Source organism: Rhinoderma darwinii, chromosome 8, assembly GCF_050947455.1.
Source record: "Rhinoderma darwinii isolate aRhiDar2 chromosome 8, aRhiDar2.hap1, whole genome shotgun sequence".
Lineage (NCBI taxonomy): Eukaryota > Metazoa > Chordata > Amphibia > Anura > Rhinodermatidae > Rhinoderma > Rhinoderma darwinii.
Window position 1 is genome coordinate 108,542,686 of NC_134694.1, and position 16,919 is coordinate 108,559,604.

At 42.1% G+C, this 16,919-nt stretch overlaps 1 protein-coding gene across 1 annotated transcript in view; it reads right to left on the minus strand.

The window, feature by feature from the left end:
• Window positions 1–966: 966 nt before the first annotated feature.
• Window positions 967–16,919, minus strand: part of LOC142658854 (calpain-1 catalytic subunit-like) — a 37,363-nt gene continuing 21,410 nt past the window's right edge. The window contains exons 18-21 of the mRNA XM_075834467.1: window positions 11,625–11,703; window positions 8,448–8,564; window positions 3,547–3,605; window positions 967–1,365 (exon numbers count right to left, since the gene is read on the minus strand). Of these exons, the coding sequence (XP_075690582.1) occupies window positions 1,339–1,365; window positions 3,547–3,605; window positions 8,448–8,564; window positions 11,625–11,703 (282 nt within the window). The 3' untranslated portion in view covers window positions 967–1,338. The remainder of the gene's footprint in view (window positions 1,366–3,546; window positions 3,606–8,447; window positions 8,565–11,624; window positions 11,704–16,919) is intronic.

The window sequence follows — 16,919 nt, forward strand, 5'->3', positions numbered from 1 at the left end:
CCCCGATGGCATGTGTTGAGGGTAACGAGGATTGGGCATGTTAGGGTCCTTTTACACGGGCCATGAAAACAAGCGCCGTTATACAAGAGCTGTTGACCGGCGTTTGTTAGCTTCTTTCACAAGGAGCAATGATTGGGTATGTATTGGGACGAGCGATCGTTACTCCGATCGCTCGTTCCCATACACTTCCATCATGTCGTCACCACATCTCAATGTTTACACAGGGAGATCTGCTCCATTTTTTGGCCGCGTAAACAAGCAAATCAGCCAATGAACAAGCGTTTGCCCGATCATTGACCCGTGGAAAACGCCTTTTAGACTTCATCTTGTCAGATTTTTTTTCTCTGCCAGGAGATAAGACACCTCTAGACACCTATGACATTGTCTTGTTCCCTTCTCCCTTTTTGACACTTGGCCAAGCATGCAGGTTTAAGAAGATCTAAAGTGATCTATGGTGATCTAACTTGGCCACATTTAATCTGTCTAAAACCGACCTAAAGCTGCTGACGAATTAAGGAACTGAATCTTCGATCCCGTAGATCAGTGATCTCCGACCTCGGACTTTCAGGGTATGCTGGGAGTTATGGTTTTGCAAAAGCTGGAGAGCCACAGGATGAAGATCAGTGTCTCAGATGCACAGTAGTAAGTTCTAGAAGAACATTAGTAATTAAAACTACTGGTTCCTCCTTGGGGATTTAATACTGAAACCATGGGCTGATCTTCTGTGGCGCCTTTTAGCGAGCAAAGCAATTTTTCGTCTCGGTTTTGGCACACACTAATGAGCACAGTGATTTACTGTTCCTTTTTGAGGAGCCGTTTAACAATCTTCTGTAAACAAACCCACAGAACTGTTTACATCATTATGAAAAAGATCCATACTGTGCGTCTGTATAAACTTGTAAAACTTGTATAAAAATATTTTGTCACATCGTTTTCTAAAAATAGACGAAATTAAGCCTTGATTTATTGTGAGATTTTCACAGATTCCATCTTGTGGCAGCAGCTGGATATTACAGAACGATAATGAAGATTCCTTATGAAATAATGGGCCATTTATATAAAGATAAATAAGGTGAAATGCCGTCTAAGAGGTAGGATTGTGTTCTACTGAAAGAGTCAAATGTCTTCCATCTTCTTTCTTCATACATACTAAAGTTCAATCGCAATGCCCTGAGAAAGTTGCTCCTTTGGAAAGTGATCTACTCCAATTCAAGTTCATTTCTGCCATACTATAGCAATGGTGGCATCTGGGCTTGTGTACATGTGATTAAGACCAAATTTGAGCTTATAAGGTCTGCCTGAAATATTCTTCTAGGTGTCTTCTGTCAGCTTTTCCGGTCAACTGAATACAGCCAGCAGCAGCCACTGTCGAGATAACATATATTATATACTTATACTGTATATTAAAGGGGTTGTCACCTATATAAAAAAAACACGTTGCCCTATTAAAGGGTAAATAAACTTTTAAAAAACTTTTGACATGTCATAATGACATGTCAGAAGTTTTGATCAGCGAGGGTTCGAGTACTGAGACCCCCACCGATCGCTAAAACAAAGCGGCAGAAGCGTTAGGGTGTGGGCTGTGCCGCATCGTTTTTGATAAGCTTTCCCCCGGAAAGCCAAGCGAGTGGTGTACGGACCCATAGATTTTCTATTGAGCCCGTACACTGCCCCGAGGAAAGCCGATCAGAAACTAAGAATCAATACCGTAGTTGACAGTAAACAACGTATTGGACGGAACCCTTAAACAATGGTGACAAACGGTAAACATTTGCACCGGATCCGTTACCATTGAAACCTATGGTTTCCATTTGTTTCAGTTTGGATTCCGTTCATGGATTCCCTTGACGGAAAGGTCCGGCAGAACCCATGAAAGGAGTCCCGACGCAGATGTGAACGAAGCCTAACATGTCACTATGACATGTCAAAAGTTTTTTAAAAGTTTAGTTACACTTTATGCCACATCCCCTATCTGCCCAGGAATGCCCACAAAACCTCTCAAAAACATTTATTTTGGGGCTCATTTGCATATGACACATCCCTTTTGAGGTCCATATGGAGGGGGCAATCCAGCGAAAAACAGGACGATTGAGAGGCATCATAACATTATATCCAATATGGAAGCAAATATAAATATGAACAATTTTTGCCTCTTCTTGTCCCCTCCCTCTCCATAGTTTCCTTCAGTGGCAATATTTTAATAGGTTCATATTAGTGTGAGCAAATCTATCAAACCGCATACACATTATTGAAAAATTTGGCGCATCTCCAGCTTAGCACCTCTAGCTTTAGGCTCTATAACTTTAAGCCATTATTAATAAATTTGCCCCATTATGTTCTCACCGTTAGACGTCATTATATCTATGTTTACAAATACTATTAAAGCCGAGCTCCTCTTGTGTAGTACATTGTGTAGGCTGTGATTACATCAGGTGGCCAAGCAACACCTCGACTTCCTGTCTAGGTGACCACTATTTTAGAAGATACGGTTTTATCTACAAATGTTATCTTCTGCATGCTCTCTCTTCTAACGGCATGCAATTTTACAAGAACACACAGAGAGAAGCTGCAGCTTCATCTCCCTCCTCCCCGTGCTATTTATGTTAAGGATATAATGATATGTGAGCTTTAAGTTTTGTGCTATGATCCGAGAGAAAGGCTTGGGGAAAACATTGGCTTTAAAGTGGACCTGTCACCTCTCTCCTCCCATGGAATCCTGGAGCATCTTTTCTTAAAACTCTATGTTGTGCCAGTCCTCTGTTATTCTTCTTAGAAATGTATAAATAAATTAAAAACTGGGTGTTACCAGTTGGGGAGGGGGGGTGTCCCTACACAGACTGACACTGACCAATCAGTACTGACAGAGTGAGACTGTATAGGGACCGTTTAATAAGAAGAATGCTAACATCCGGTTGTTATTTATTCATAAATTTCAAGGAAGAATAACAGAGGAACGGCAAAACAGAGTACTAACATAAGTTGTTCCAGAATTGTTATTTTTATGGGGAATCCAAGTATTTACTAAAATAGATGTGTCAGGAGAAGTGACTTGTGGTGTGTATTGTATGGCTACTTTGCAGTTAGAGTACATTTATGATCTTCTTTAGAAGGTAGATTTGTATAAATCAGGGGATCCAGAGGGGCGAATATACATATTTTATGCTGCATGTTGCACAGCAGTACCAACATATACCCCCTGTATGACCTAGGGATGTCTTGCAACCTTCGGCACTCCAGCTGTTGTAAAACTACAATTCCCAGCATGGCCTGACAGCCTTTGGCTGGATTAATAAAGCCTTCGGCTGTCAGGGCATGCTGGGAGTTATAGTTTTACAACAGCTGGAGTGCCGAAGGTTGCTGATCCCTGCTCTAGATGTATGTTACGCTTGTTATATTCTATCCCTCTGTAACTTGAGATTAATTAATAAAACATGATGTGATCACACACAGTGGAAGGGAAAAAGTCGTACAGTTCAAACCTTTATGTGTCGGATTGTGCTTGGTTCCTGAAATTAAAACACACAATACCTTTTTAAAGATACAAACCTGACGATAGTTTAAAGTCACTTCACCAGAGCCGGCAGGATCTGCAACCTGGAACTTCTCTGCAGAACACGAGAAGATGATAACATTTTATTGTACCTTCAGAACCAGATCAACCGCTTTGATCCTTCATATTATGATATCTTACCTAATAAAGTTTAATTCAGGGATACGTAGTATGATCTTAGTAATAAGGTGTGTTAGTTATACGATACTCACTCATTTCCATCTTTGAATACCATTTTTTGAATGTAAATAGGTCCAAAATTTTGTGCTGAATAATTTCTTAATACTGTATATCTTTATATCAGAACTCCAGATCTCCTGCATAGGAAAAAGAGTTAAATGATAAAGTTCTGACTGACTGCAGCCACCACTAGGGGGAGATAAAGAGATAGCTATATTATTGAACTCAATAATAAAACAGTAGGCAGTAATCTCCCCCTAGTGGTGGCTGTAGATTACTAGAATTGTATCATATAGCTCTACATCTATACAGAGAATTTGGAGCTATGTATCAGAAAAAAATGAAGAAATATTGAAAAATTAATCAACGCAGAATGTTTGACTTGGCTATGACTATAGCACAGAGGTGAATTTGATGTTCAGAGGTTCTGGTTATTTGCACATGGAACTGTCGTGATGACAAATCTGTTTAAAGGGGTTGTCTAGTTCAGAAAAACAATTTTCATGTACCCTATTAGATAATTCTAATAGAGGATTCCCAAGTCTTGACCAGCGTGGAGAGCAGTTATAATAGAGCATCTTTTGCTCTGGAGGACCTGTCCTGTCCTCAATTACACCCACAACTAATTGATATGAATGGGCACTATGTAATGCTTAATTTCCCCTGTGGTGGCGCAGCAGGGAAATTAAACACTTACTCCCAGGTTTCTCCACAGATTACAGCTGATTGCTGGGAGTCCTAGCATGGAGACTCTTTGTGATCAGCTTATTACACAAGAAATGTCCAACCCCCTTTAAGATGTCCTAATATAAGTACCCAAACTCCCCTTAAAATTCTAATCAGAAGGGGGCAAAATCAGTGATCCCTCTGAGACAACCTTACAGAAAAGTTCTAATTTGCACACAGTACACAGGTTGCTTTTAGCCCCTCAACTGGGACTTCAAATGAGGTGGGGGAGGGATTTAGTGGGTGCACTCACAGAGCTGTAATAGACACCCTAATTTCATGTGGTCTATCATTAAGACAGATCCTTTTTAAATATCTGGGACCTGAGTCCTGATATGGACCATTACCACAACAGTCAGCATTGTTAGGATGAATTAACCCTTGTGAATCAGTATTTCGGTACTGCCTGCAACTTGCAGTAATAAAGTGCTGCGTAATATGTTGGCGCTATATAAATAAAGATTATTATTATTATATACAATCCGTACGTGCCAAATTCCTTAAAAAAAGATGTAGCAGTTACTGTATTTTCATCCTAGGGGATAGAATTTCATTATATTATGTGGTGGAGACGGCAGCATAAACCCCTATGTCGGATAGAACAGCTGGTGCTCAGAGGAGTAAGTCTAAACTTGGAGGATTTCAACAGAGACTTTTGAAACCTACAATAAATTCACCAATTAAATGAAAAAAAAAAATGGAGAAGTGTCAATTTATAATGTAATGCAGCCCAGCACAGATCCCCAGGGCTCCTCAACAAGGAGCAGAAGAGGCTGAAGTAGAAACGACCGAGATTATATGATTACTGAATACGGCAGGTGTTCATTAGATCCGCAAATTCCAGAATAGAGCTAAATAAATTCTTAGAAAAAAATCTGATTACTATGGCAATATAACATAAGGTAAAGGGTCATCGAAATAGCAGGGCGGAGTCCAGATGTATGTGGGACCTTGAGGGACAGAGTCACGGTGGGCCCCCGGTCTAGCCCACCCTCTGCTTGACAAGTGTTGTGCATGTTATTCCAGATTACCATGGCCTTCGAAAGCCCATTTAGCCTTCATATATGCCCAAGTTTGCCGGGTGCCAGCCCTGCTGAGTAGTGCCAAGCATCCAGCTTTTTTATGCCCTCAACCTCCGTGGAAGTTAATGGCAATGATAATAGTGGATGTTCCCTTTCCCTAATACTTCAAACAGGTTTTTCAACAAAATTTTACAAAATATCGCTAATGTAGTAAGAGACAGAGTGAAGCCTGGTTCAAGTTTTGCCAAGTCTCTTTGGCATTCCAGTATTCTGCCAAACTTAAAGGGGAACTCCAGTCAAAAATAAGATGCTGACTTGTCATAGATATTTGTTATATAAGATCACATTCCCCCTTTATGGTGCCAGCCTTTCCCACCTAGGACAGGAGGGCCTGGTGTTTGTTCCCCTTTCCACGTGACCCTTGGGGCCAATTCCACACACCCTTGTTTGCCAACAATGTCGTTTCCCTGTAGAGAGGAGGCCTGCACAGGTTTTCGCCACCCAATAAGAAAGTTGATGGGACCCACCGCAGCTGGATCCCCTCTCCTTAAGGGCCCCACAGCAGCAGCCTATTTCGTACGTACGCCGTTTTTGGTATAAGCTCACAGAATCCATGGATGCAGGGGCATAGCTATTTGGGTGCAGAGGTAGCAGTCGCACTCGGGTCCTTGAGCCTGAAGGGGCCCAAAAGTCCCTCAGTCGCATAAGAAGACACCAGTATTATGAATGATATATGGTATGTGGGGGGGCCCTGATATCAATGTTGCATTGGGGCCCAGGAGCTTCAGGTCATGCCTCTGCATGGATGTGATCTTCTGACATACTGTATATCTAAATATTATTTTTGGGTAGATTTCTCCAGAGGATCTGTCACCTCTGTCTATTTTAGTAAATACATGTATACCCCATGAAATAACAATTCTGGAACATATGTCTTAGAAGGAGCTACACTGGGAGAGTCACTCCTTGAGAAGGATCTGGGTGTACTTGTAAATCATAAACTAAATAACAGCATGCAGTGTCAATCAGCTGCTTCAAAGGCCAGCAAGATATTGTCATGTATTAAAAGAGGCATGGACTCGCGGGACAGGGATGTAATATTACCACTTTACAAAGCATTAGTGAGGCCTCATCTAGAATATGCAGTTCAGTTCTGGGCTCCAGTTCATAGAAAGGATGCCCTGGAGTTGGGAAAAATACAAAGAAGAGCAACGAAGCTAATAAGGGGAATGGAGAATCTAAGTTATGAGGAAAGATTAAAAGAACTGAACCTATTTAGCCTTGAGAAAAGACGACTAAGGGGGGACATGATTAACTTATATAAATATATTAATGGCACATACAAAAAATATGGTGAAATCCTGTTCCATGTAAAACCCCCTCAAAAAACAAGGGGGCACTCCCTCCGTCTTGGGAAAAAAGGTTTAATCTGCAGAGGCGACAAGGCTTCTTTACTGTGAGAACTGTGAATCTATGGAATAGTCACCGCAGGAGCCGTCACAGCAGGGACAGGAGATGGCTTTAAAAAGGCTTAGATCATTTCCTAAAACTAAAAAAATATCAGCTCCTATGTCAACGTGTAGAAATTTTGTTTCATCCCTTCCCTTTTTCCCATCCCTTGGTTGAACTTGCTGGACATGTGTCTTTTTTCAACCATACTAACTATGTAACTATTTAATATTGTCTTAGAATTATCCGTTGTTCCATTCCTCTGTTATTCCTCCTAGAAATTTATGAATAAATTGAAAATTGGGTGTTACCATTCTCCTTGTCAAATGGGCGTGTCTCTACACAATCTCACTCTGTCAGCACTGATTAGTCAGTGTCAGTCTGTGTAGAGGCACACCCCCAAATGGTAACACCCAGTTGTTAATTTATTCATACATTGCTAGGAGGAATAACAGAGCACAATGGCGAGTTTTAAGAAAAGATGCTCCAGAATTTTTAATTCATGGGTAATACAAATATTTACTAAAATAGACATGTCAGGAGAGTTCCTCTTTAAAAAAATATGCACCCTAACATTAAAAGTCTATCTCATCCTCTTCTGTGACCTTGTTTAATAGTCTATTCTGTAATCTCTAAGTCAACCTTAGTCTCATTCAAAGGTAACAGATACTTGGTAACATCTATGAATACCCATCCCTACAGTGCTCATCGCAGGCTTTCCAAAGGCGTTGAGTAGTAGGCAGGGCTGTAGCTATAGGGGGTGCAGAGATAGCATGCACAACCTGGGCTATGGTGCCCGAGGGAGCCCAATGGCCCTTGTGGCTTACGAGAAGAAACCAGTATTATAAATGTCTCATGGTAGGTAAGGGCCCTTTTACAGATTTTGAATTGGGGCCCAGGAGCTTCAAGTTACACCTCTGGCTAAGATAACCCATAAAAAGCTGACTTTCGAGAAAGAACATACCGTACATCTCAACTATTTACTGTGCATTTTCAAATAAGGGAAAAATAGCAAGAAAGTGAGTATAGTTAATAGAACACAACAAAAATAAGGAATTGAGAAAGAGAATTAAAAATGAAAGCACATGGCATACAATGGGAAGAGGAACCAGAGATTTCCTCTTCAGTGGGGGGGGGGGGGGGGTGAAGATGAGAGGGAACATTTATAATAAAAAGCATGAGAACAGTGACCAGACCTTACATTGCAGTAACAATGACTAGAATAATAAAAAACAATATGTAGATACCATCCCGGTCATTAGGCCCCATTTGGATATGAGGCAGACTTTTTTTTTGCGGATTGGTGGACAGTGCATAAAAGTATAGACATATAGGGACAAAAAAGGGTCCACATAACAAATAACAAAATAGGGTCCCTTTCCTGGTGCTCGTATCCATCATGGGGCAAAGAGCCCCTTTGAGACGACCATCTAAAATGACATTGAAATGGAGGAGCACCACAGATTGAAATGTTGACGCTGATACATCTAATTTTCGTGAAGCCTTTTAAAGAGACCTACCTGTCAGACTCTGAAGTTTGAGCAGACAGCAGATAAAATCAGGATAACTGAGGAAACCGTCCGGATCTCCATACCTTACCTGGGCCAAACGGACCAAAAAATCATCAGCCGTGAGACCTATCAGAGACAAAGAAGATCACGTGCTTGTCACCCCATTAATATTGCATTTTATATTGGTTTCTTGTGGTACAAATAGTTAAAAACTGGCAGCTCGGAGGAAAGTTAACAAAATTGGATTTTGGCCTCCAGGCAAGCAACATAGAAGTTTTTCGGTTGTCCAAAGTCTTGTAGACCATACTAGTTGTGGATTGTATTCTTGTATACGTATCCAATTTAGCATGTGATTGCCTCACCCACTGGGAGGTGCACAACGTTTTCCAGACAGGATGTATAATTTCCAATGTCACCTTGGAAAATGCTTATTGGAACTAAAATTTTTATTTTCAGTACTGGTGCTGCTCCACTATCTTCCTCCAGATATCCCCTCCTGATCCTCCTTGTCTTCTTACCTTTCCAACTTGTTACTGCCTCCTGTTACTTTGCTTAAAAGATATGACAGTATTTGTTATAAATATTCAACCGTTTTGTGTCTACAGCTCCTATGCAAACCTATGTGTCTCCATGGTTACAGACTACACACATACCCTGTAAAGTCTATTTCTGAAGTCATACTCTCTTCCATCTGTCCCCTACTTCTTACTTACTTACATACATTCGGTGTGTCATGCCTGTGGGGTTTGTGGATCCACTAGACCACTTTGCCGTAGCAGAGAAGCAGCTGGCCAGAAAATAGTCAATAACTGTCACAGTGCAGGAGTACCCATGAGTGCTATGCAGACAGATGCTTTGGAGTAGCAGACAACACCAGACGTTGAAGACAACCTAAAACGTGGCAGATGACCACAGACATGGCAGATGAGGCAACACGACTCCAACAAACGAGTTTAGGCCCAGCGACAAACGTAGCAACAGGATACAGGAACACAGGGAGCAGGATACAACTAAGGGACCATTTGCTTAACGAACATGGGTAGACACAACAACGCTCAGTCAAGGACTGAAAGGGCGTAGCCCTTTTTATAGTCAGGGTGATCTGGGGATTGGTTAGGGAAGTTTAGAATGTGCGCGCTGGCCCTTTAAGGCCGTGGACAAGCGCGCACCTTAGAACACAGTCCAGGACAGGACGGCCGCGCGAGACGCTGGCAGGAGGCCAAGACTCTGCGGTCGCGGCCATCTGGCAGTGAGCAACCGCAGCCATTACACGGTGCCTTAGGATAGGCTGAGGTTGTTACAGTAATATACGGTATTAAATGGGACAGATTCTGTAAGGTAGTCATGGCTTGGAGTGAAGGAAAACCCATCATAGTATATTATTGTACATATAAGAGCCAGCTATTCTGGCCATGGTCGTTATATTAATATTACGATGCAGGCTTTCAAATGAATGGTCGACCACTTTATAAGAGGTTGCACTGAGTCTACCATTGCGAGGAGAGCAGGGAAACTTTTCTGGAATGGAAAGTTCAAAGCAAAAGTACCCTCTCTATGATATCTATTTCCCCTTATAGGGCAAAATGCAAAGGATTGTCCAATTGGGGCAACCCTTCAAAAGGGCATTCCCATTATTTATGGCATATCCGCAGGTCATTCCATAAATTCCTGACAGGTAAAGTTCTCCAGTGGATGGACCCGTACCTATCAGGGGGACGGTGGTCCGGTGACCCCCATTCGCTGATTCCACAGCGTGCCCCAGTAAGTTTAATGGAGAGGTAGCCACACTTGTACGCAGACCTCTCTTTTCCAGTCGAAGTTAGGGAAAAAGCAGAGCATGCAGTGTGTGTATGCCATAAATTCTTGAGATGGGAGTACCCCACCTTTTGTTACTTGGTAACAAAAACAAAGCATATGAGTGAGTATACACATAGATATAGCAAGGTTATACAAGGCAATATATACATTACAGGGTAAGCAGAAGGACACGATCATTGGGGAGGGAGACAAGGTAGTGGGGTTTCTGATGGTGCAAGGGGCAGCCAATTTTAAGAGTTAAATAAGGGGGCGAATAAGAATGGCAAGGGGAGGAGATGGGGACACAATTTGATCCCGTGACCTTTTATTTAGGTGAAGAACAATTCTAAATTTGCAAGTGTGTGTGTATGCGCACGTGAGAAAACACATCATGTTCTTCCACATTTTTCAGAATTAATCAGTTCTGTATTTGACACTTAATGCTGAGTCACAACATTTATTCCACTGACAAGAATTTCACTGGTGACAAAAAAGCTGAACAGCAAAAAGCATTCAAAGAGATTTTCTGGTTTAAAAATACCTTTTTAGGGAATTCTGCTTTAATAGAGGGGAGTCCCCTTTTCAGGACCCTCATCTATTAGCCAGAGCGGAGAGCGACTACACAGGGTTTTTCCCTATGGAGGACCTGGCATGTCCAGGCACTACACGGACAGCCCACTGATTTCACTGGGAACTGTGTAATGCTTCAAATCTCCTGTGGTGGTGCTGCAGGGAAACTAAATACTTGCTGCTAGGGTCTATCAGACTTCAGCTGATCACTGGGGGTGCCAAGAGCAGGAAACCCTGTGAACAGTTTATTTTCAATAGACCCTTCTAACTAAAAGGGATTGTCCAAAGAGGAGAACCCCTTTACAGAAGACACTCTGACAGGGGGATATAGGACCTCCAGATAATGAGCGTTGGAATTGAATTGGTTTCTATGGGCAAATTTCCTTTAAGTCTTTCTGGAATAGACTTTGTCCCAGCCGCCATCTTTGTTTTTAGTCTGGCAGACAAATTTCAGCATTAATGATTTTTAGCAATTTTAGCATAAATGCTAGCTTCCATAATGTAAATTAACTGTTAAAGGGGTTATCTGCCTTAGGCACCCACTTTCCATGTCCCCCTTTTAGGATTCACAAAATTGACAGGAAAATCTAACGGTGTGTAGATTTTTTTATTTGGTGGGAAATATTTTGTAGTTCCTAATTTGTTTGCAGGTTTGGATTTAGTCAGCACAGAGGGTTCCCCATTATAAAATGCTGCTTTCCCGATTAAGGATTTCAGTTTCACCAAAAATATATTCACTTGACTGTGTGTTAAATAAGAGATGTCCAAGTACTGCACACCTTGCATACTGAGCAGGTATATGTAGGTCATGCTTATTACCTGCTGACTGGAGAGCTGCTGCGAGCTGATCACCGGAAATTCTGTCAATCTTCTCTTTGTGCAAATTAGTGAATATACACTGCAGAAAAACAGATGATTATTATTAGAGTGGAGACTCTTATGGAGCTTGTCCACCCCCAAAGGATATCTGCAAATGCATAAAATCCGGACAATCCATGTATAAATATAGTGTTCGTAGCTGTTTCTTTTTCACATTGCTCTAAAAACCACCCATAATTGCCTTTTTCATGGTTCCAGATTTCAAGATTGTAAATAAAGCACGACATTTAAAGAGGCTCTGTCACCACATTATAAGTGCCCTATCTCCTACATAATGTGATCGGCGCTGTAATGTAGATTACAGCAGTGTTTTTTTATTTAGAAAACGATCATTTTTGACAGAGTTATGACCTATTTTAGCTTTATGCTAATGACTTCCTTAATGCCCAACTGGGCGTGTTTTACTTTTTGACCAAGTGGGCGTTGTGGAGAGAAGTGTATGACGCTGACCAATCAGTGTCATACACTTCTCTCCATTCATTTACACAGCACATAGTGATCTTACTAGATCACTATGTGCAGCCACATACTCACACATTAACGTTACTCAAGTGTCCTCACAGTGAATATACATCACTACCAGCCAGGACGTGATATCTATTCAGAATCCTGACACTTCGCTAACATTTGTGTGTGATTTTGTCGTGTCCGTGGCTGCGGGCTGTGAGCTCCGTTCTTCCCCTGACAGCCGCAGCCACAAGTCGGCAAGCGCTGGCCCGAGCCTCCTCCTGAGGAGAAGCCAGCGTTCGCGTCTACTCACCAATGCCGGATCCCGTAGGGTGCGCGCGCACGCTCGTACCCGCTCTTAAAGGGGCAGCGGGCGCACCGGACCTCGTTCCAGAACTTTGACCCATGAGTACTCTGGACTATAAGAGGGGTCCAGCCCCTTAGTTCTATGACTGAGCTTTGTTGTTTTATCCCTAGTCTGTCTTGCAAATGGCCCCCTAGTGTTTCCTGCTCCCAGTGTTTCCGGTTTCATGTTCCTGTATCCTAATCTAGTGCCGTGCTTGCTGTAGCCGTGCTGTGCTGTATTATACGCCTGACCTGCTTCTCCACACCTGACGTCCACCTGCTGCCAAGTTCCTGCCTAGCCTGCCTTGCTACTGTCCGAGTTGCCACAGGTACCCTATACGAACTATAGACTCTGACCTGCGTCCTGTTGGCCAGCTGCCATACCGGCAAGGCGGTACGGTCCAGTGGGTCCACAAACCCCTTGTGACAGATTTACAGCACAGCACATCGAGATCACGCTGTAAATGACAGCTTACAGCGTAATCTCGCGAGACTACGCTTGCTGTGCTGTAAATCAACCACAAACGTTACCGAAGTGTCAGGATTCTGAATAGACATCACGTCTTGGCTGGTAGTGATGTATATTCACTGTCAGGACACTTGAGTAACGTTAATGTGTGAGTATGTGGCTGCACATAGTGATCTAGTAAGATCACTATGTGCTGTGTAAATGAATGGAGAGAAGTGTATGACGCTGATTGGTCACTGATTGGTCAGCATCATACACTTCTCTCCACAATGCCCACTTGGCCAAAAAGTAAAACACGCCCAGTTGGGCATTAAGAAACTCATTAGCATAAAGCTAAAATAGGTCATAACTCCGTCAAATATGATTGTTTTTCTAAATAAAAAACACTGCTGTAATCTACATTACAGCGCCGATCACATTATGCGGAAGATAGGGCACTTATATTGTGGTGACAGAGCCTCTTTAAATATATCCCAGCCTGGATGGGAACTACTGCACATGGTAATGAAGGGAAGGGACTGTAGTCTATGTGCACCCTGGCCCTAGCCTATGATCAGATGACTCTTACGTATAAGCGTACCTATCATTTTTTTTTAGCAAAGATCAATAAAAGATTAAACTTTGTAATATGTCTTATTAGGGGAAAGTGTCATCTTCTTCACTTTCCAGCACCCTGTAGTTTCTGCCTGCAAACCTCCTCAGTCACCAAAAAAATCCATCTAGAGTAAAACAGTAAGGGCTTATTCACATGAACGTATAATACGTCCGTGCTAAGGGTGTGATTTTCACGCTCGTCGCACGGACCTATGTTAGTCTATGGGGCCGTTCAGACTGTCAGTGAATTTCACGCAGCGTAAGTCCGCTGCATGAAACTCACGACATGTCCTATGTTTGCCCGTGTTTCGCGCAGCACGCACCCATTGAAGTCAATGGGTGCGAGCAAATCGCGCTTGGCACACGGAAGCACTTCCGGGTGCCGCGCGTGATTCGCGCAACAGCAGTAAAAACAATGAATGAAAACAGAAAAGCACCATGTGCTTTTCTGTTTGTAAACATAAAACCAGAGTGTCATCATGCCGGCTGCGCGAAAATCACGCAGCCGCGCACCATATGCTGATGACACGCGGACCTTTTACGCGCGCAAAACGCAGCACTTTTTTGCGCGCACAAAACGCACACGCTCGTGTAAATCCGGCCTAAATAGAAGACAGGGAGAAGGGGGATGCAGCTGCAGCTTCTCTTTCTGTTTCTGTCAAACTGCATGCTAGGAGAGGAGAGCAAAAGTTGGGAGATATGTGATTGTCTCAGAAATCCAGGCACAGCATTCGCAGCCCACCATGAAAAGACTGTCTACCCAGCAGGCACAGAGAAAAAAAAATGCAATTTGGGCATGCAGAAGGGTGGAAAAAAAGGGTCATCCTTTGCAATTCAGTATTCTTAACTATATATGATGTCGAAATGTATTTCTGTCCTAGGCCCAAGAAGTAGCTAAGTACACCATTTCTGGTATCTATGAAGTTATAATTTAGTCAGAGTCACCAAGACATTGTAGAAATGCACAGACCCTTCTCTCTCCTCCCCTTTAACTCTTCCCCTCTCTCTCTATTTTAGTTCAGTGACTAATTTATGGCAGCCTGAGAGTGAAAAGCGTAAAAAACTTTAGTGTTTTATTATAATGTCCTGACTAACATCTCCACATTATATTTTATAGTTTTTTGATTAAATGGGTTCTTCGTGTTTGATCGGAGGATGTCCCCCATCCGGGAACCCTGCCAATCAACACAATAAATGGACCTCAGCATTCGTGTGGACGCCGTGTCCTCTTCATTGTTTAGACAGACAGAGCAGCTCACCTGTACTGGTGGCTGTGTCTGGTACTGCAGTTCATCTCATTCACTTGAATGAGACAAGCTGCAGTACCAGGCTTATAGACGTGGACCCCTTTGATAATTGGTTTATTGTTTAAGTATCACATAGAAACCACATAACAAGAGCTAATATATATATATATATATATATATATATATATATATAACAAAAAGACAAGAGCATGGAAGCAGCACTCACGAAAAAAAGGGACGTTTATTCACCCAACAAATGCAACGTTTCACTTCCTCAATGGAAGGAAGTGAAACGTTGCATTTGTTGGGTGAATAAACTTTACTTCTTTTCGTGAGTGCTGCTTCCATGCTCTTGTCTTTTTATTACACATCATATGTGGAGAAGTCACTCCTATCATTTGAAGCTTAGCACCAACCATTTATTTGGTAATTTGCACTTGTGCTGCTCCTACCTGCCTTACTATTTTGTATATATATACAGTGAAGGAAATAAGTATTGGATCCCTTGCTGATTTTGTAAGTTTGCCCACTGTCAAAGACATGAACAGTCTAGAATTTTTAGGCTAGGTTAATTTTACCAGTGAGAGATAGATTATAGAAAAAAAAAAAAAAGAAAATCACATTGTCAAAATGATATATATTTATTTGCATTGTGCACAGAGAAATAAGTATTTGATCCCCTACCAACCATTAAGAGTTCAGCCTCCTCCAGACCAGTTACACGCTCCAAATCAACTTGGTGCCTGCATTATAGACAGCTCTTACATGGTCACCTGTATAAAAGACTCCTGTCCACAGACTCAATGAATCAGTCTAACCTCTACAACATGGGCAAGACCAAAGAGCTTTCTAAGGATGTCAGGGACAAGATCATAGACCTGCACAAGGCTGGAATGGGCTACAAAACCATAAGTAAGATGCTGGGTGAGAAGGAGACAACTGTTGGTGCAATAGTAAGAAAATGGAAGACATACAAAATGACTGTCAATCGACATCGATCTGGGGCTCCATGCAAAATCTCACCTTGTGGGGTATCCTTGATCCTGAGGAAGGTGAGAGCTCAGCCGAAAACTACACGGGGGGAAATTGTTAATGATCTCAAGGCAGCTGGGACCACAGTCACCAAGAAAACCATTGGTAACACATTACGCCATAATGGATTAAAATCCTGCAGTGCCCGCAAGGTCCCCCTGCTCAAGAAGGTACATGTACAGGCCCGTCTGAAGTTTGCAAATGAACATCTGGATGATTCTGAGAGTGATTGGGAGAAGGTGCTGTGGTCAGATGAGACTAAAATTGAGCTCTTTGGCATTAACTCAACTCGCCATGTTTGGAGGAAGAGAAATGCTGCCTATGACCCAAAGAACACCGTCCCCACTGTCAAGCATGGAGGTGGAAACATTATATTTTGGGGGTGTTTCTCTGCTAAGGGCACAAGACTACTTCACCGCATCAATGGGAGAATGGATGGAGCCATGTACCGTCAAATCCTGAGTGACAACCTCCTTCCCTCCACCAGGACATTAAAAATGGCTCGTGGCTGGGTCTTCCAGCACGACAATTACCCGAAACATACAGCCAAGGCAACAAAGGAGTGGCTCAAAAAGAAGCACATTAAGGTCATGGAGTGGCCTAGCCAGTCTCCAGACCTTAATCCCATCGAAAACTTATGGAGGGAGCTGAAGATCCGAGTTGCCAAGCGACAGCCTCGAAATCTGCATGATTTACAGATGATCTGCAAAGAGGAGTGGGCCAAAATTCCATCTAACATGTGTGCAAACCTCATCATCAACTACAAAAAACGTCTTAAGTATTAAGTCTTGTTTGCCAAAGGGATCAAATACTTATTTCTCTGTGCACAATGCAAATAAATATATATAATTTTGACAATGTGATCTTCTGTTTTTTTTTTATATAATCTATCTCTCACTGGTAAAATTAACCTAGCCTAAAAATTCTAGACTGTTCATGTCTTTGACAGTGGGCAAACTTACAAAATCAGCAAGGGATCAAATACTTATTTCCTTCACCATATATATATATATATATATATATATATATATATATATATATATATATACTGTATATAGTCAAGAAGAAAGCAGAATAAAAAAATAAATGCTGTAGGTGGGT